Source organism: Pleurodeles waltl, chromosome 8 (assembly GCF_031143425.1).
Source record: "Pleurodeles waltl isolate 20211129_DDA chromosome 8, aPleWal1.hap1.20221129, whole genome shotgun sequence".
NCBI lineage: Eukaryota > Metazoa > Chordata > Amphibia > Caudata > Salamandridae > Pleurodeles > Pleurodeles waltl.
In genome coordinates this window covers 23,311,264-23,331,948 of record NC_090447.1, presented here as the reverse complement: position 1 = coordinate 23,331,948, position 20,685 = coordinate 23,311,264, and the positions used below count along the sequence as shown (strand labels likewise).

At 45.7% G+C, this 20,685-nt stretch overlaps 1 protein-coding gene across 4 annotated transcripts in view; it reads left to right on the top strand.

Moving 5' to 3' along the window:
• The window catches only part of LOC138249674 (transient receptor potential cation channel subfamily M member 2-like), a 519,042-nt gene that overhangs the window by 317,809 nt on the left and 180,548 nt on the right, over positions 1 to 20,685 (top strand). For all 4 annotated transcript variants that reach the window (XR_011194834.1, XM_069203635.1, XM_069203637.1 and 1 more), the window contains one exon: positions 7,437 to 7,555. Coding sequence is in view for 3 of the 4 variants with exons in the window: in XM_069203635.1 (XP_069059736.1) it covers positions 7,437 to 7,555 (119 nt within the window). In the remaining variant the exon portion in view is untranslated. The remainder of the gene's footprint in view (positions 1 to 7,436; positions 7,556 to 20,685) is intronic.

The following is a 20,685-nucleotide window of genomic DNA, read 5'->3' as shown; positions in this document are numbered from 1 at the left end:
TCTCGCTTTTCTTGACAGACATCACATACATATAGCCCTGCTACAGGAAACCCATCTGAACCCCAGAACGCCACTTTGGTTCATTAGCCGCTGGGTGGAATGCAGAGTGGCCTCCTCCTACTCTATGTACGCCAGAGGTTTAATTATTCTGGAAAAAATAACATCAGTTTCCGCCTCCATGGCTCAATGAGTGATAGTCAGGACAGATATGCCCTTTTATGGGGTCAACTAGGACTCACACAGATCACAATAGTGAATATGCTACAGCTCAAAAGCTAGAGGACCCCCACTTCTATACCACCCTCTGAGATACGTTTACCAGGATTCATCGAGCATCGCTGATATGGTGTGGGAACTTTAATTCTCTCCATGGAAGAGACCTGGGCAGGTATCTTATAGCCCCCAGGCTCAGATTGATGAAACAAAGAGAAAAAGAGACATCATGTAATAACATAAGCTTTTGAAAGCATGGAGATACAAACATCCTTCAGTGAAGAAAGGCTCATTCTACTCCTATGTCCACAATATGTAGTCCAAAATAGATTTCCATGATGTGAGCAACTGCATGATTGAGGTGAGATGCCTGGTCTGCACCCTCTCTGACCACTTACCTGTCTTGATGAAACTTCACCTACCCAACATCTTGCCATTTAGTGGACATTGTCAGCCCAACCCGGATCTCCTGATGGACCAGGTGCATGAGGGAATCTTAAAATACTTCAAGCATAACATGGACATAGTGAATCACTGTGGCGCTGTCTGGGATGCATTTAAGGCAAAACTAAGAGGGCTTTGCATTGCAAAGCATTATGGGGTACATACATCACTCAAACAACGCTTTTACAGATTAGAACACAATGTTAAAACCCAGGAGGACAAACTGGGGAGCCTGAAGACCATCTCAGCAAAGGCACAGATCTGGCATTTACTTTCAGAATATACTGAGGTGGCGGAGGAAGCATGTAAACTTAGGGGGAAATGTGCGAAGGCACGCTTATATGGTGAAAGTAAATGACCAGGGAAGTTACTAGCGCTCTTGTTGAAGCACCCCTGGCCCACAAATGATATCCTGATGATCGATATTTGCAATATTTGCTCAAATAGGAAAGCCTAGTGCCTTTAGCTCCTGGATCAGGCTAGTATACACTCCCAAACCATTAACCTGTGAATTTAGAAAGTCAACTCCTCACCCTTACCCATATCTCGGGCACTCGCCAGAGGTGCCCACTGTCCCGGATATTGCTGGCCCTACATCTCGAACCCTTTGGAACAAAACTTCTGCAACACCATAGTGCTTGTGGACTACAACTTTGCAACATACATAAACTCATATTAGTAAATGCAAATGGCTTGACACTACCTCAGAGATCTTGAATCTAGCTGAAACGCTGTATTGAGGTAAATGCATCCAATATGGGGCTCTCTCAGATGATCAGCTAAATCCCTGCTTTTCCAGCTCAAGACTGCAACACAAAAATGCACAACAGACTACTCTCCAGAATGATGCAACAACATTTGCAAATTAACATTAATTGCGACCCTCAACAAGTAATTTGAGCAAATTACAGAGTGGCACTGACCCAGATCACATAGCAGATCAATCGCTGGATCGCGCTACCTTTATCATAGGAAGAGCATGATAGTCTTACAAAAATGGTTATACAACCCAGATTGCTACATCTGGTTATCAACATTCCCCTACTGCTGAACACAACCTTTTTCAATTCACTAAAGAGCCCATGTATGCACTTGGTATGGGCAGGCAAGTGGATGAGAGTGGTCTGATGGGCACTTATACTTCTGTCATATCATTGCAGCTTTGAAGAAACAGATTCTGAAATATACTACTTGAGAGTTCAAATCATCTTTGATGACTACTGTCATCACCCCATCCTGTATGTAGAATATGTGGCAATTGAATCTGATAGTGTCAGCCCTACCCCACTTACCTCACTAATAGGAAAACCTATTTCTCAACTTCCCTACAAATGCTCTACAGCCACCTGTAGTGTAAGGGGCTGGGAAGGCATATAAAAACCAACAGCCTATAGTATCATACACTCTCTGAAATATTCCCCTGGCATCATCTACAGCTGACTATGACATAGAACCCAAGGCATGGTCACAAATCTGTAAATTATGAATCAGATGCTGAGGTGATCTGTACAGCAACCTGCCAATCCTCACGCTCGTAGAGCACCTGGTTCTTATATGCATTCTTGTGTTTCCAATTGTGGAAATTGAGCTGCATTGTTGATGAAGGTTTTCCTTTTGAATAGGCATGCAGCCAGAAGTATATTTTAGGAGGGCATAGCCCTCAGCTGTTACCAAACATTAAAGTTGTGCACTAAATGCGTATTCGCCAAAACATGATATGTTCTAAATTCCACTTAAAATCACAAATCACCTTTTTTCCACGTATATCTAGCTCTCATTTTGATCCTTTGGGCTCTCTCTAACATTCTCTATAGGCTCTCCATCTCCTAATCTCTGTTGTTACTGCCTCTTTTAACCTGTTGCCCACTGCCCCTTTTTGTTGCTGCTGCAATTAATTTCCCGTTCCTGTCTCTCCTGCTTTCTCTCTCTGTCTACTGCTTTTTCTCTTTACTCTCCTTTCTTTCCCCCAATTCTCTCTGCCTTTCTAGAACCTCTTCTCTTTATCATCTATCTTCTTTGTACTTTTCACTATTTTTTATTTTCTTTCAAGCCCTCTTCCCCATAGACCATGTATGGCAAATGAAGTTTTCTCTTGGCTGTGATTAGCCTTTAGCAGCACTTACTACTTTTCTTTGACCACTGTACTTTTAGCTGTTCCCCAGGTACAGAAGCCTGCCATCCTGGGTGCTTCCAGGAAAGAAAACTCTCCTGCAATCATGGAAAAATGAAGTTAGTGCCATTTGGCCATCATATCCCTGCAGTTTGTTGGAAATTCTTGTTGAACAGGACATCAGGCTGCATGAATTTGGTGGGTTTTACTATTTTAGGAGAGATGACGACTCGTTGATGTCCACCGCACTATCTTCTTGGTGTGTTGGACTTCATTGGGAGGACCACAATACTGGAAAATAAACTTTTCTTTTCCAGAATCAGAGTCACAAGGCAAGAGAAATACATCCCACCAGTCCTAAGTTTGATTTTCCATTTTGCTATATTGTGCATCACACTGTGAGCACTGACGTAACACAGCCATACAAAAGTGTAAGCAGACCGCGCTAATGGAATCTGTGGGGATTAACAACTGTCCACAATGGGCGTTCCTACACTTCTCCAGATAGCAATATTACACTTGTGTGACTGGGCAATCAACTGAGAAAAGAAAAGCTCCACAAGCCCCCTAAGAAACATCACAAGTTTGCCTTGTGAATTTACCATTTCAGGAAATATTGGTAGCTGGGTAGGCCTATAGGTAGGCCAGGTCTATTTCAGAACCCAGGAAATTCTGCCAGGCCCAGACAGTTTTGGAAACAAGGCACCTAGGGTAGTCTGGGGTGGTGTGCATGGATCCCAATATCAGTTATTACCCCCCATGCCCTGCAACCACCAAATTGTGGCTAAATCACAGATGTGTCTCATGCCATAATCTCTGTGGATCTATAAAATTCCTATATCCCAAATGTGTACCAAGTATCATGCAGTTAGTATATTATTACATAGGACCTCATGAGAGCAATTAATTTGCTATGACCGTAAATTAGATAAAGATAAAGCTGAATTTCAAAGCTGTCAAAAGATCGCAAAAGGGAGATTTACATCACACTGATATTTAATATAAAAAAATCTGGAAATATTCCTGGGAGATGTCTAGAGAGGTCAATTATAATATTAATGGTTTCTGCCTCAGATGCCCTGTTTGCGATTTTTGCAAAATTTGGTTCAAGCAGACGAACCCTCAGCATGTTGACCCTGGTAGTGTTATCTAGATATTAAACCATTTTTGAGAGATAGTCTGTATGGCCGCCCTTTGTCACATGGCAGGCTATATTGGTTGATTGCAGATTCACACTAGCTAGATAGGGTATTTACAGCCTTCGGCAATAGCTGGGTCACCCTACAAGAACTATCTGGCTCCTGAAAACAAAATAAAGATCTCTAGAGCAGATACATCATATCACCAGGCTATTTTTCACAACAGGCCAATATAGGCTGGAGCAATGACAGTCAAATATAAGTTGTACCTGACTCTGCCCCAGAACAATAGGCTGATCAAAGCGCTATGCCACATTTGAATTTGGAGTTTCCTGATTGGAAATTGCATCTGAATGGCTAGTAAGTTTAGGAGGAATAGGAAACAACATGAAAGTTGCTGCTTTAAGAACAACATAATAACATCAATGTCCTGTACCGCTGTGCAATGTTTTCACAAAGCCAATTATTTTTTGACATACCATATGTAAAAGGTAAGAAGGAAGTCCAGTTAACGTCCATTGAATTCTTGGCCTCTCAGCTGTGAATGTGAGCTCATGTTGGTACCAACAATCACATAATCTCCTCACATAGAACTTGGTGGCATTTTGTCAGGAGTCATCTTATCCCCTTTATTATTGATCATCGACCTCACCTCCTTACTATCCTTATTTAATCATTCAACTTTACCTGTTACAAATATACAGATGATTCCCAAATCATTTAAAACAATGGATGGTCTCCAAACTGTAAATCAGGCCCTCAATTTCTGATTGGACAATCCAGTGCAGTAACCAGCTAAGCAGACTATAATCATGAGAAATACCATAAAGGGACCTACCGAGATGTTAAGAAAACATAAACTGAGCATGTGTCTCTCACAACTCATCATCCACCACACTGCAAAATACGTGCTGAAATACGCCCTCTCCTGAAGAAACCGTTGGCCGACCCATCAGAACTAAAGAACTTCCGGCCCATCTCCCTCTTACCCTACCCCACCAAAGTACTAGAGAAAGCATTCAGCGCACAACTACGGAATTTCTTTGAGGCCAACAACTCCCTGGACAGCTCCCAGTCCGGCTTCCACAGCAATCACTGCATTGAGACAGCACTTCTGGCAGCCACTGATGACATCTGATTACTCCTAGACCTTGGCCGCACCGCAGCACTCATACTCCTCGACCTCTCAGCAGCTTTCGACACGGTCTCCCGTAGCACTCTGCGCAGCAGACTCCACGACATAGGAATTCGCGAAAGAGCCCTGGAATGTATCCAATCCTTCCTCGCCAGGAGGACACAGAGGGTCAGCCTCCAGTCCCCCATTCCCAGACCCACAGGAGTCAACTGCGGAGTCCCTCAAGGATCCTCACTGAGTCCCACAATGTTCAACGTACACATGGCCCCTCTTGCTGTCATCGTCAGAAACCATGGTATGAACAACGTGTCATATGCCGATGACACACAACTCATAATTTCCCTCACTGAAGACTTGGACACGGCCAAAAGGAACTTTCACGCAGAAATGGAAGCCATTGCCACCTGGATGAGAGAAAGCTGCCTCAAGATCAACCCTGACAAGATGGAGCTCATCCTCTTCGGAAATGCCACCTCAGCTTGGGACGACTCCTGATGGCCCACATCCCTCAGAACCCACCCTGTACCGATCGAGCATGCCCGCAACTTAGGAATCATCCTCACCTCCTCCCTATCTATGACCCGCCAGGTAAACTCTGTTGCCTCCTCCTGCTGGCACACAACCCGCAAACATCCAAAGATCTTCAGATGGATCCCAGCAGACTGTCGCAGGACAGTCACCCACGCCTTAGTTGCAAGCAAGCTCAACTACAGCCACGCCCTCTATGCCGGCACCTCAACTAGGAACATCAAAAAACATCAACTCTACCAGAACATCACCGCCAGACTCATTTTGGACCTCCCTCACTGATAACACATCTCCCAACACCTGAGGACCCTCCACTGGCTACCAGTTGAGAAGCGAATCACCTTCAAGCTCCTCACCCACAGGTAGAAGGCCATACACAACGCAGGACCAGCCTTCCTGAACCACCGCGTCTCCTTCCACACCCCCGCCAGATCCCTCTGCTCAGCGCAGATGGCCCTGGCCACTCTCCCTTGCATCCGCAAAACCACCGCCAGAGGACGAACTTTTACCTACACTGCAGCAAAGAGCCAGAACAACCTCCCCCCGCATTGAGTTTGTGTTTGGTGGGCATCAATGTGCTTTATCACAGGCCTCCTTACTGTGAATAGAGTCCATAATGATTTACTAGGTGGACTGTGACATGCCTAGTGGGGCATGACCCAACAGGGCACACTAAAATGTAAAAGCTTTTCAAGGTGTTTCCCTATTAGCGCCAACCCCCAGCCCATTGATGCCCACCGAGCACATCCTCCATGACTCTCCCAGATTTTTAAGGCAATTTCACCCCTTTTTTTGGATCAATTAAAGTCCCTTTAAAAAGGGGCCCGCAAAGCTGGTGGTACTTGAAGCAAGGTCTATGTTAGAATTACATTTGGCCTTCGGAATAAAACTTTTGACAAAGTAGCTTGAGTCCACACTGGTCCAGCCATTTGATCAGAGAATTAAGGTTTGCTCGTCTTGGGCATCTCCTATCATTTTACCACAAATCTCAACTGCTTGTTTCTTAAATAATCATTCTGAGGTAGAGCGAAAGGGGTAACAAGACTTCTTGATGATGGGCTACAAACCTATTCTTGTTTGCCATCTCAGGGGGGGATATAACAAATATAGGAGAAGTTGCAGAACTTATGAAAAATTATGGCTTTGTTTGATGTCTTGTCACATAGGTCTTCACCAGTGTTATTTAAATAATTAAGCTAAGGTGGCCTCGCTTGTAGAAATATTATTCACGGCTGCAATTAGAATCATGTGTGCATCGTCATTTACATTGCTATATGTCCATGTTTATTTATACATTCTCTGAGTTTGTTATCTGATCTTTCTTAGCTTAATTTAAGAATGTCCATTGTTCTAAGGTATCCTCCTCAAGCACACCAAAAGAGTCAGTGGGTGTCATCCAGAGTGTGGCAGATTTCTTTAGTTCTGAGCCATCTGCCGTGGGATATGCCAAATGTAATATTGATAAACCAGAGGAGCATCTGTGTTGGTACTAGCGATTCTGAGCTATGTCAATGTCCCAGAAGGCCGGACATGGGACATTACACACAAAGAGGTTCACTTATGAACTGGGAAAGGGGACCACTTTCTTGGTCATAGGCATGGTCCAAGAAGGATTTGTGATGCTTAGCAGTGTCCGCATTAAGTGCATAAGCAGCAATTTATTTATTTACCAGCAGCTCTCCGCATGGCGGACCAGCACTAGGATACCCTTGCAGGTGACTGCACACTTTACAAATTCACATAACATACCACAGGGCTTTCAGAGAGCTTTACGCAGAAAAAGAAGGTCCAGTTTTACAAAGTAACATAATGATTTGAATACCACTGTCATAAAAGCATTAAAAAATATTGTTCTTCTTTTTGGTAGCTCTTTTACGACAACGCAGGAATGAAATTTGCTGCTAAAGTCAGAATGTATATCACAGAATTTTGGAACATGGTGGATGTTGTGGCGATTATTCTCTTTACAGCTGGCTTAGTCTGCAGGTCAGTATCTATGTTGCTACATTGACCTTGTTTGTGCATTTATTTTTATTTAGGGATATGTTTTATAGCATTGTCAGTGCAGGGTGACAGTGATTTTCAGAGTAATGTTGCAGGGACAGTGAGTACTAAGCAGCCAGTGTGCTTAACAACTCATTGCAGGGGCAATAGGATTACACCTTAAAAGCAAACTTTACCTATGTCAAACACTAGTAAATTGAAGACATGTTACACACTGCTGCTCCAGTGGTGCGTCTCACGGGCATGGCTGTCTTGTGGTATGCATGTGATATTCTCACAGAGCGATCCTAGCCACACAGCAGACAAGTGCTATAAAGCGTCTCGTGATTATGGGCGTAGCTAGGCCTGTGTGCGCTGCATCAAAAGATGGATTTGGGTAATGGGTACCAGGTGATGCTTGCTCTACCAGTCTTTGTGCAGTGCCCCACTGTTGAAAATTTCCATCATGGTCATAGAGGTATTTGATGATCCAAGACATCAAACATGATACTCATACCCGTTATCCACATTCAGTGTATCTTCCTGACATACACCATAACACCAACATGGAGCACATGTAATTTAGAAGCTAAACTGCCAACCTTCAAACCTAGATACCTGGCTCGAATTTACAAATGCTTAATGAGAGTTCCATGATTTTGTGCAAACCAGTTTACCTCTAGGCACTAGTATGAATACAAGTAAATACTCAGTGAACGTGGCAGTGCACCATCGATTCACTTGCACGTTCCACGATTTTATGGTTTCAATCATCTGGTCTTACTTTGAAACCATGGTCCTTGTACAGCACCTGCTGCAAGACAGTGCCCACCCCAAATTGCCCTTTTGTTCCTTGGATATGTTTGTTAACCGACTCAGCTGAAACTGTCCTCCATTGTCTCTTGTGTCACCATGTTTTCTTTAGCACTGTAACCTTTATGGTGTCTAGCCATTGTGCCACACACCACTGACACTTTATTTTTCACTCACACTTTGTTTTTGAGAAGTTCTTTCTGGAATACTATTGTGAATACACCCTTCTTTCTCATGGCTAAGTCCAAAATGAAAAACAGTTAAGACAATCTCCAAAAGGTATGCCATGTACAAAGGAGGACATAATTGTTATTTTCTGGGTATTTATACAGTGCAACATACGCCTAGGGTTCTAGGCTCTAGTCAACATAACAAGGTAAAAGGTCAGAGCACTCGGGTGACAACGGAAAGCCAGGGGAACCAAAGATTGAAAAGTCATGTCTTGAAAAGACATCTGAAGTATGTGGTGGAAGAGTGCCGGAGTGCTGTATTACTAGAAGCCCACATCTCTGTAAGGCTCCTGAAGCTGAGGGAAAACATCCATCAAAATCTGACATCAATAGTTCCCATCAATACATCTCACAAGTATAGGCACCCAATGCTTGATTAGTGGAATCAAGAGACGCTTGTGAAGCAGTAAACTGCCGACAAAGATGATCCTGCAGCACTGGGCAAAAAACTGACATAGCAGGTGTACAGCTAACAGGACCCATAAATATTTCCATGGATGAATAAGATGTTTAGTTTTAAGTCAATTGAATAGCTTATGTGCCCTTGATAATGGCGCAGTTGAGAATGATGACAAATTTGAAAAAGAATTGTTGATTGTAAAATATTCAGAAGCAGGTTGTGCAGACACTGGATGGAGCTGGTGTCGGGGGAGAACTGGCAGATGTGTCCCTTGGTGGTTCACAGTGAACTATTCCACTAAATTTGTTAAATTTGAGTAACATTGCTCAGAACTTTCGACATTTCTTGTCATAGGTATAGTGACAGGCACTAATGAAAGTTCAGTTTCGAAGAAGTATCATCACTGTTAGTTAAACTTTGGAGAGGCACATCTTGACTGGCAGTGAGAGGGATTCAGGAACTGCTCAGGATTCCTTGTGGTCTAATGTGTAGGACTGGCCACATGGTGACACTCGCAACTGATACAAAGCGGTATTCTTTAGAGCCAGGCAGCCGTGGTAGAATGACTGTTCTGGTACTGTGTATCCCCAGGACTGGAACCAGTGCTCGATATGCAGGGCCAAATTCATTTTTCACAATAATCTTTTCACACACTAGATCCCTAACTTTAGGAAACCAGCGGGTGGGTGTTTTTGGTGCATCCCTCATTTCCAATGTGGAGGCATATGCAGATGAGTTTTCATCATTGAAGTGTTATAAGTCCTGAAAGACAATGACACATTCATTTATGTCAAAAGGTGTTCCATCTAGATCTGGGAAATGCATAGGTATGCCAAATAGAACCTTATATGGCGAGAGCCCTTCCAGTGACCTTCTGGGCAGATTATTTAGTGCTCTCTGGACTTGGTACATGTGGGTGAGCCAATTACAATCTGAATCTAGTACTCTGGCTGTCATGGATTGTTTTAAGTCTCAATACTTTCACTCCACAACAGCACTTTCCTTGGGATGATATGGAGACAGGGACCAAAGAGGTAAAGAGAGGATGGGAGGAGGCACGGATCTGGCATTCATAGTTATTGTGGGTTCTCTTTAGGACCTGGGTTGGACACCCTTATTTTAGCATTAGACCTGTACCTTGTGCCTTTAGACATTTTTATTTGGTTCATATTTTAGCATTTAGCTCATTGTTTTTATCCTTTAATCAGCTGGCTTATTCTGAGAAGTCATAGTTGTTTGCGCTGCATATTTTATCAGCCCTGTGTGTACATTAAATGTGTTCTATATTCAAGGCTGTCATGTTCGGTTCATGAAATTCTGACTCGTATTGTGTAGGAAAGTACCATCTTGCCTGGCATGTTACCCCCATTTTTCACTGTATATATGTTGTTTTAGTTGTATGTGTCACTGGGACCCTGTTCTCCAGGGCCCCAGTGCTCATAAGTGTGCCTGAATGTGTTACCTGTGTAGTGACTAACTGTCTCACTGAGGCTCTGCTAATCAGAACCTCAGTGGTTATGCTCTCTCATTTCTTTCAAATTGTCACTAACAGGCTAGTGACCAATTTTACCAATTTACATTGGCTTTCTGGAACAACCTTATAATTCCCTAGTATATGGTACTGAGGTACCCAGGGTATTGGGGTTCCAGGAGATCCCTATGGGCTGCAGCATTTCTTTTGCCACCCATAGGGAGCTCTGACAATTCTTACACAGGCCTGCCACTGCAGCCTGAGTGAAATAACGTCCACGTTATTTCACAGCCATTTTACACTGCACTTAAGTAACTTATAAGTCACCTATATGTCTAACCTTTACCTGGTAAAGGTTAGGTGCAAAGTTACTTAGTGTGAGGGCACCCTGGCGCTAGCCAAGGTGCCCCCACATTGTTCAGGGCCAATTCCCTGAACTTTGTGAGTGCGGGGACACCATTACACACGTGTACTACATATAGGTCACTACCTATATGTAGCTTCACAATGGTAACTCCGAATATGGCCATGTAACATGTCTAAGATCATGGAATTGCCCCCTCTATGCCATCCTGGCATTGTTGGCACAATTCCATGGTCCCAGTGGTCTGTAGCACAGACCCTGGTACTGCCAAACTGCCTTTCCTGGGGTTTCACTGCAGCTGCTGCTGCTGCCAACCCCTCAGACAGGTTTCTGCCCCCCTGGGGTCAAGCCAGGCTTGTCCCAGGATGGCAGAACAAAGGACTTCCTCAGAGAGAGGGTGTTACACCCTCTCCCTTTGGAAAATGGTGTGAAGGCAGGGGAGGAGTAGCCTCCCCCAGCCTCTGGAAATGCTTTCTTGGGCACAGATGTGCCCAATTCTGCATAAGCCAGTCTACACCGGTTCAGGGACCCCTTAGCCCTGCTCTGGCGCGAAACTGGACAAAGGAAAGGGGAGTGACCACTCCCCTGACCTGCACCTCCCCTGGGAGGTGGCCAGAGATCCTCCAGTGTGCTCCAGACCTCTGCCATCTTGGAAATAGAGGTGCTGCTGGCACACTGGACTGCTCTGAGTGGCCAGTGCCACCAGGTGACGTCAGAGACTCCTTCTGATAGGCTCCTTCAGGTGTTAGTAGCCTATCCTCTCTCCTAGGTAGCCAAACCCTCTTTTCCGGCTATTTAGGGTCTCTGTCTCTGGGGAAACTTTAGATAACGAATGCAAGAGCTCATCAGAGTTCCTCTGCATCTCTCTTCACCTTCTGCCAAAGAATCGACTGCTGACCGCGCTGGAAGCCTGCAAAACTGCAACATAGTAGCAAAGACGACTACTGCAACTCTGTAACGCTGATCCTGCCGCCTTCTCGACTGTTTTCCTGGTGGTGCATGCTGTGGGGGTAGTCTGCCTCCTCTCTGCACTAGAAGCTCCGAAGAAATCTCCCGTGGGTCGATGGAATCTTCCCCCTGCAACCGCAGGCACCAAAAAGCTGCATTACCGGTCCCTTGGGTCTCCTCTCAGCACGACGAGCGAGGTCCCTTGAATCCAGCAACTCTGTCCAAGTGACTCCCACAGTCCAGTGACCCTTCAGTCCAAGTTTGGTGGAGGTAAGTCCTTGCCTCCCCACGCCAGACTGCATTGTTGGTAACCGCGACTTTTGCAACTTCTCCGGCCCCTGTGCAATTCCGGCGGAAATCCTTTGTGCACAGCCAAGCCTGGGTCCACGGCACTCTAACCTGCATTGCACGACTTTCTAAGTTGGTCTCCGGCGACGTGGGACTCCTTTGTGTAACTTCGGGTGAGCACCGTTTCATGCATCCTCGTAGTGCCTGTTTCTGGCACTTCTCTAGGAGCTACCTGCTGGTGAGAGGGCTCCTTGTCTTGCTCGACGTCCCCTCTACCTCCTGGTCCAATTTGCGACCTCCTGGTCCCTCTTGGGCCACAGCAGCGTCCAAAAACGCTAACCGCACGATTTGCAGCTAGCAAGGCTTGTTGGCGTTCTTTCGGTGGGAAAACACTTCTGCACAACTCTCCACGGCGAGTGAGATCCGTCTACCAAAGGGGAAGTCTCTAGCCCTTTTCGTTCCTGCAGAATCCTCAGCTTCTTCTGTCCAGTAGAAGTTTCTTTGCACCCACAGCTGGCATTTCCTGGGCATCTGCCTACCTCCGACTTGCTTGTGACTTTTGGACTTGGTCCCCTTGTTCCACAGGTACCCTAGATTGGAAATCCACTGTTGTTGCATTGTTGGTTTGTGTCTTTCCTGCATTATTCCTCTATCACGACTTCTTTGTCTTTGGGGGAACTTTAGTGCACTTTGCACTCACTTTTCAGGGTCTTGGGGTGGGCTATTGTTCTAACCCTCTCTATTTTCTAATAGTCCCAGCGACCCTCTACAAGGTCACATAGGTTTGGGGTCCATTCGTGGTTCGCATTCCACTTTTGGAGTATATGGTTTGTGTTGCCCCTATCCCTATGTGTCCCCATTGCATCCTATTGTAACTATACATTGTTTGCACTGTTTTCTAAGACTATACTGCATATTTTTTAGTACTGTGTACATATAACTTGTGTATATTTGCTATCCTCACTCTGAGGGTACACTCTGAGACACTTTGGCATATTGTCATAAAAATAAAGTACCTTTATTTTTAGTATAACTGTGTATTGTGTTTTCTTATGATATTGTGCAAGTGACACTTGTGGTACTGTAGTAGCTTCACACGTCTCCTAGTTCAGCCTAAGCTGCTCTGCTAAGCTACCATTATCTATCAGCCTAAGCTGCTAGACACCCTATACACTAATAAGGGATACCTGGGCCTTGTGCAAGGTGTAAGTACCCCTTGGTACTCACTACAAGCCAGTCCAGCCTCCTACATTGGTTGTGCAGCGGTGGGATAAGTGCTTTGAGACTACTTACCACTCTTGCCATTGTACTTTTCATAAGAGAAAAATATACAAAACAAGTTCAGTGTGTGTACACATAGCTAAAAAGTTTTGCATTTCCTCTTTTCACTGTTTTCTAAAGTGCTAAAAAGTACTTCTAAACTTTCAAAAAGTTCTTAAAAGTTTAAAAAGTTTTTTTCTGTCTTTCTAAAAAGTTCTGAAAACTTTTTTCTCTTTTTCTATCACTTTAACTCTCTCTAAAAATGTCTGGCACAGGCCAAAATGTTGATCTGTCCAAACTTGCATATGATCACCTTAGCTGGAAAGGAGCAAGGAGTCTCTGCATAGAGAGAGGTTTGAGTGTAGGGAAGAATCCTTCTTTGGAATTATTGCTTAACCTGCTTAGAGAACAAGATATGGCCACAGGGGCCACATCTGTTGAAAAAGTAGCAAATGGTTCCCAATCTGATCCAGGGACTCCCCCAGGAAAAGATTCAGGAAAGAAACTTCCTAGCCTGCCCATTACTAGACAGTCTAGCATAGTTGGTAATGATGAGGAGCCACACCATACAAATAGTGTTGCCTCACATCATAGCAAGAGCATTTATTCTCACCACAGTGGAAGTGATGTTTCTGTTAGCCAAGCTGTTAGGGTGGCTTCTGTAAGGGACAGGTCTCCTTCTGTTAATTCTCATCATTCTTCTGTGTCTAAGAATGTCCCTCCCACCAACCCTGATGACAGAATGTTAGAAAGGGAACTCAATAAGTTGAGGGTGGAACAAACCAGACTGAAGCTTAAAAAGCAACAGCTGGATTTGGATAGACAGTCTTTTGAACTAGAGAAAGAAAGACAGAAGTTGGGTTTAGATACCCATGGTGGCAGCAGCAGTATTCCCCATAGTCATCCTGTAAAAGAGCATGATTCCAGGAATCTGCACAAGATAGTTCCCCCTTATAAGGAGGGGGATGACATTAACAAGTGGTTTGCTGCACTTGAGAGGGCCTGTGTTGTACAGGATGTCCCTCAAAGGCAGTGGGCTGCTATCCTTTGACTATCATTTAGTGGAAAAGGTAGGGATAGGCTACTTACTGTGAAAGAAAGTGATGCCAATCATTTTACAGTTCTTAAGAATGCACTCCTGGATGGTTATGGCTTAACCACTGAACAATACAGGATAAAGTTCAGAGAGACCAAAAAGGAGTCTTCACAAGACTGGGTTGATTTCATTGACCATTCAGTGAAGGCCTTGGAGGGGTAGTTACAAGGCAGTAAAGTTACTGATTTTGAAAGCCTGTATAACTTGATCCTGAGAGAGCATATTCTTAATAATTGTGTGTCTGATTTGTTGCACCAGTACTTGGTGGACTCTGATCTGACCTCTCCCCAAGAATTGGGAAAGAAGGCAGACAAATGGGTCAGAACAAGGGTGAACAGAAAAGTTCATACAGGGGGTGACAAAGATGGCAACAAAAAGAAGGATGGTAAGTCTTCTGACAAGGGTGGGGACAAATCTAAAAATGAGTCTTCATCAGGCCCACAAAAACACTCTGGTGGGGGTGGTGGGCCCAAATCCTCTTTTAATCAAAACAAAGAAAAGAAACCATGGTGCTATTTATGTAAAGTAAAAGGCCATTGGACAACAGATCCCAGTTGTCCAAAGAAAAACACCAAGCCTCCTACCACTACAACCCCTACTGCTACACCTACTGTCCCTACTAATAGCAGTGGTGGTGGGAGCAAACCTACTAATAGCCAATCCAAGGGAGTAGCTGGGCTCACTATTGGTAACTTAGTTGGGGTTGGTCTTGTTAGGGAGACCACAGAGGCTGTGTTAGTCTCTGAGGGGGCTATTGATTTAGCCACCTTAGTTGCTTGTCCCCTTAATATGGATAAGTACAAGCAGCTACCCCTAATAAATGGTGTTGAGGTTCAGGCCTACAGGGACACTGGTGCCAGTGTGACTATGGTCATAGAGAAGCTGGTCCACCCTGAACAACACCTACTTGGTCACCAGTACCAAGTAACCAGTGCTCACAACAACACACTTAGCCACCCTCTGGCTGTTGTAAATCTCAACTGGGGGGGGGTTACTGGTCCATAGAAAGTTGTGGTAGCCACAGATTTACCTGTAGACTGTCTACTAGGAAATGATTTGGAGATATCAGCTTGGTCAGATGTGGAGTTGGAGACCCATGCAGCAATGCTGGGCATCCCAGGGCATATTTTTGCTTTGACAAGGGCTCAGGCCAAAAAGCAAAAAGGACAGGGAAGCTTGGATCCTGGAACAATGGACCAAGTGCTCCCTAAAGCTAGGGCTAGTAGAAGCAAACCACTTCCTACTATCCCTCCCTCTACAGTGGATTCTACTTCTGAGGAAGAAGAATTCCCTCCCTGTGCAGAACCTACACCAGAGGAGCTTGAAGCAGACACTGCTGAGCTTTTGGGTGAAGGGGGGCCTGCCAGAGAGGAGCTGAGTGTGGCACAGCAAACCTGTCCCACATTAGAGGGTCTGAGACAGCAAGCTGTCAAACAGGCTAATGGGGATGTCAGTGACTCTCACAGAGTTTACTGGGAGGACAATCTCTTGTATACTGAGGCAAGGGATCCTAAACCTGGAGCTGCCAGGAGATTAGTGATCCCTCAGGAGTACAGAAAGTTCCTCCTAACTCTTGCTCACGACATTCCCCTAGCAGGACATCTGGGACAAATGAAAACTTGGGACAGGCTTGTTCCCTTGTTTCATTGGCCTAGGATGTCTGAGGACACAAAAGAGTTTTGTAAGTCCTGTGAAACCTGTCAAGCTAGTGGCAAGACAGGTGGCACACCAAAGGCACCCTTATTCCACTGCCTGTGGTTGGGGTTCCCTTTGAAAGGGTAGGGGTTGACATAGTTGGCCCCCTTGACCCTCCTACTGCTTCAGGCAATAGATTCATATTGGTGGTAGTGGACCATGCCACAAGATACCCTGAAGCTATTCCTTTAAGGACCACTACAGCTCCTGCAGTGGCAAAGGCCCTCCTGGGAATATTTTCCAGGGTGGGCTTGTAGGAGGCTGGACTGGCTTGTAGTGAGTACCAAGGGGTACTTGCACCTTGCACCAGGCCCAGTTATCCCTTATTAGTGTATAGGGTGTCTAGCAGCTTAGGCTGATAGATAATGGTAGCTTAGCAGAGCAGCTTAGGCTGAACTAGGAGACGTGTGAAGCTACTACAGTACCACTTAGTGTCATATGCACAATATCATAAGAAAACACAATACACAGTTATACTAAAAATAAAGGTACTTTATTTTTATGACAATATGCCAAAGTATCTTAGAGTGTACCCTCAGTGAGAGGATAGGAAATATACACAAGATATATATACACAATAGCAAAAATATGCAGTATAGTCTTAGAAAACAGTGCAAACAATGTATAGTTACAATAGGATGCAATGGGGAAACATAGGGATAGGGGCAACACAAACCATAAACTCCAAAAGTGGAATGCGAACCACGAATGGACCCCAAACCTATGTGACCTTGTAGAGGGTCGCTGGGACTATTAGAAAATAGTGAGAGTTAGAAAAATAACCCTCCCCAAGACCCTGAAAAGTGAGTGCAAAGTGCACTAAAGTTCCCCTAAGGACAAAGAAGTCGTGTTAGAGGAATAATGCAGGAAAGACACAAACCAGCAATGCAACAACTGTGGATTTCCAATCTAGGGTACCTGTGGAACAAGGGGACCAAGTCCAAAAGTCACAAGCAAGTCGGAGATGGGCAGATGCCCAGGAAATGCCAGCTGCGGGTGCAAAGAAGCTTCTACTGGACAGAAGAAGCTGAGGTTTCTGCAGGAACAAAAAGGGCTAGAGACTTCCCCTTTGGTGGACGGATCCCGCTTGCCATGGAAAGTTGTGCAGAAGTGTTTTACCGCCGAAAGAACGCCAACAAGCCTTGCTAGCTGCAAATCGTGCGGTTAGCGTTTTTGGACGCTGCTGAGGCCCAGGAGGGACCAGGAGGTCGCAAATTGGACCAGCAGAGAGAGGGGACGTCGAGCAAGACAAGGAGCCCTCTCTGAAGCCGGTAGCACCCAGAGAAGTGCCAGAAACAGGCACTACAAGGATGCGTGAAACGGTGCTCGCCGAAGTTGCACAAAGGAGTCCCACGTCGCCGGAGACCAACTTAGAAAGTCGTGCAATGCAGGTTAGAGTGCTGTGGACCCAGGCTTGGCTGTGCACAAAGGATTTCCGCCGGAAGTGCACAGGGGCTGGAGTAGCTGCAAAAGTCACGGTTCCCAGCAATGCAGCCCAGCGAGGTGAGGCAAGGACTTACCTCCACCAAACTTGGACTGAAGAGTCACTGGACTGTGGGGGTCACTTGGACAGAGTCGCTGGATTCGAGGGACCTCGCTCGTCATGCTGAGAGGAGACCCAAGGGACCGGTAATGCAGCTTTTTGGTGCCTGCGGTTGCAGGGGGAAGATTCCGTCGACCCACAGGAGATTTCTTCGGAGCTTCTGGTGCAGAGAGGAGGCAGACTACCCCCACAGCATGCACAAGCAGGAAAACAGTCGAGAAGGCGGCAGGATCAGCGTTACAGAGTTGCAGTAGTCGTCTTTGCTACTATGTTGCAGGTTTGCAGGCTCCCAGCGCGGTCAGCAGTCGATTCCTTGGCAGAAGGTGAAGAGAGAGATGCAGAGGAACTCGGATGAGCTCTTGCATTCATTATCTAAAGTTTCCCCAGAGACAGAGACCCTAAATAGCCAGAAAAGAGGGTTTGGCTACTTAGGAGAGAGGATAGGCTACTAACACCTGAAGGAGCCTATCAGAAGGAGTCTCTGACGTCACCTGGTGGCACTGGCCACTCAGAGCAGTCCAGTGTGCCAGCAGCACCTCTGTTTCTAAGATGGCAGAGGTCTGGAGCACACTGTAGGAGCTCTGGACACCTCCCAGGGGAGGTGCAGGTCAGGGGAGTGGTCACTCCCCTTTCCTTTGTCCAGTTTCGCGCCAGAGCAGGGCTAAGGGGTCCCCTGAACCGGTGTAGACTGGCTTATGCAGAATTGGGCACCTCTGTGCCCAACAAAGCATTTCCAGAGGCTGGGGAGGCTACTCCTCCCCTGCCTTCACACCATTTTCCAAAGGGAGAGGGTGTCACACCCTCTCTCAGAGGAAGTTCTTTGTTCTGCCATCCTGGGCCAGGCCTGGCTGGACCCCAGGAGGGCAGATGCCTGTCTGAGGGGTTGGCAGCAGCAGCAGCTGCAGTGAAACCCCAGGAAGGGCAGTTTGGCAGTACCAGGGTCTGTGCTACAGACCACTGGGATCATGGAATTGTGCCAACAATGCCAGGATGGCATAGAGGGGGCAATTCCATGATCTTAGACATGTTACATGGCCATATTCGGAGTTACCATTGTGAAGCTACATATAGGTAGTGACCTATATGTAGTGCACGCGTGTAATGGTGTCCCCGCACTCACAAAGTTCAGGGAATTGGCTCTGAACAATGTGGGGGCACCTTGGCTAGTGCCAGGGTGCCCTCACACTAAGTAACTTTGCACCTAACCTTTACCAGGTAAAGGTTAGACATATAGGTGACTTATAAGTTACTTAAGTGCAGTGTAAAATGGCTGTGAAATAACGTGGACGTTATTTCACTCAGGCTGCAGTGGCAGGCCTGTGTAAGAATTGTCAGAGCTCCCTATGGGTGGCAAAAGAAATGCAGCAGCCCATAGGGATCTCCTGGAACCCCAATACCCTGGGTACCTTAGTACCATATACTAGGGAATTATAAGGGTGTTCCAGTAAGCCAATGTAAATTGGTAAAATTGGTCACTAGCCTGTTAGTGACAATTTGAAAGAAGTGAGAGAGCATAACCACTGAGGTTCTGGTTAGCAGAGCCTCAGTGAGACAGTTAGGCACCACACAGGGAACACATACCTATAGGCCACAAACTTATGAGCACTGGGGTCCTGACTAGCAGGATCTCAGTGAGACAGTGACAACACCCTGACATACACTCACAAACAGGCCAAAAGTGGGGGTAACAAGGCTAGAAAGAGGCTACTTTCTCACACAACCCCCCCCCCCAAACGAAGGACAATAAGGCTAACCTTGGCCAGTTGAGACTTTATTGTCTAAGTGGTGATAAGTAGAGAGTAGCTCTGCAATAGACTGGTTACTCCCTTTATCATCCACTATATGGTTACTTCCCTTTGGGGATGTAAACCACCCTGTTTGAAGTTTTTTAGCTAAGCAACAATGTGAAGATGTATTTTCAGAGTTTCTATCAGTAAGTTTTAGTTTAGAGCAGTGGGAATTGTCCACTGAACCTATTTGTAGTGATGGAAATGCCAGACAGGGATGCTGTCTCAGAAAAGCCATGGCTGGGCAAAAACTTTGTCCATATGGCTGGAAGAGAGAACAGGGATGCTGTTTCTCTTGAGTTGGAGCAGGGCAGGGATGCTGTCCTATGAGCTCCACACAAGGGCAGGGATGCTGTCCTAAGTGTTGTGAGGCAGTGCAGAGTTTCTGCACTAAAGTTTCTCTGGGAGGGTTGGAGGGATGCTTTATGTTAACTAAAATGGTGCTCTTTTTCTCACCAATGTTAGTTATCCCACAGAGAGGTACTTCTACCTCAGGGAGTCCAGCTTTGCCAGCTGATGATTCCCTTGGAACAGGTTCCACCCCAGGAGAGGTTTCTCCCACCACAGGAATGGTATCCTGAATGGTAGGGTGGTTAGGGGATACTGTGATACCCTTTATACCTGTTGATGGAGAGGGATCCTGAGTTTTCAGGCCTTCTCTCCTTTGCTTTTTCATTTCACTAGAAATGAGAGGGAACAATTCCTCAGGGATGCCCAGCATGGCTGCATGGGCATAAAACTCTACATCAGCCCAACCTGAGGCCTCTAGGTCATTACCTAAGAGACAATCTACAGGTAAGCTAGGTGATACCACCACCTGCTTAGGGCCAGTAACTCCACCCCAACTAAACTGAATTATAGCTAAGGGAAGAAACTTAGTGGAGTTATGGACATCAATAATCTTATACTGTTGTCCAATGATGTGTTGATCAGGATGCACTAGGTTTTCAGTCACCAAAGTGATACTGGCACCTGTGTCTCTGTAGGCCAAGGCCTCAACACCATTTATTGAAACTGTCTGCCTGTACTTATCCATTGTAAGGGGACAAGCAGCCAGTGTGGCAAGGCCAATGCCACTAGGTGTGACAGAAACTGTCTTGGGACTGACTACCCCAGTTTCTACTATGGACCCAAAAGTGAACCCAACTACACCCTTAACTTGACTGTTGCCAGCAGTCCCACCACTAGTACCACTACTGCTAGGGGCACTAGAGCTTGATGTATTAGTGGTGGTAGGC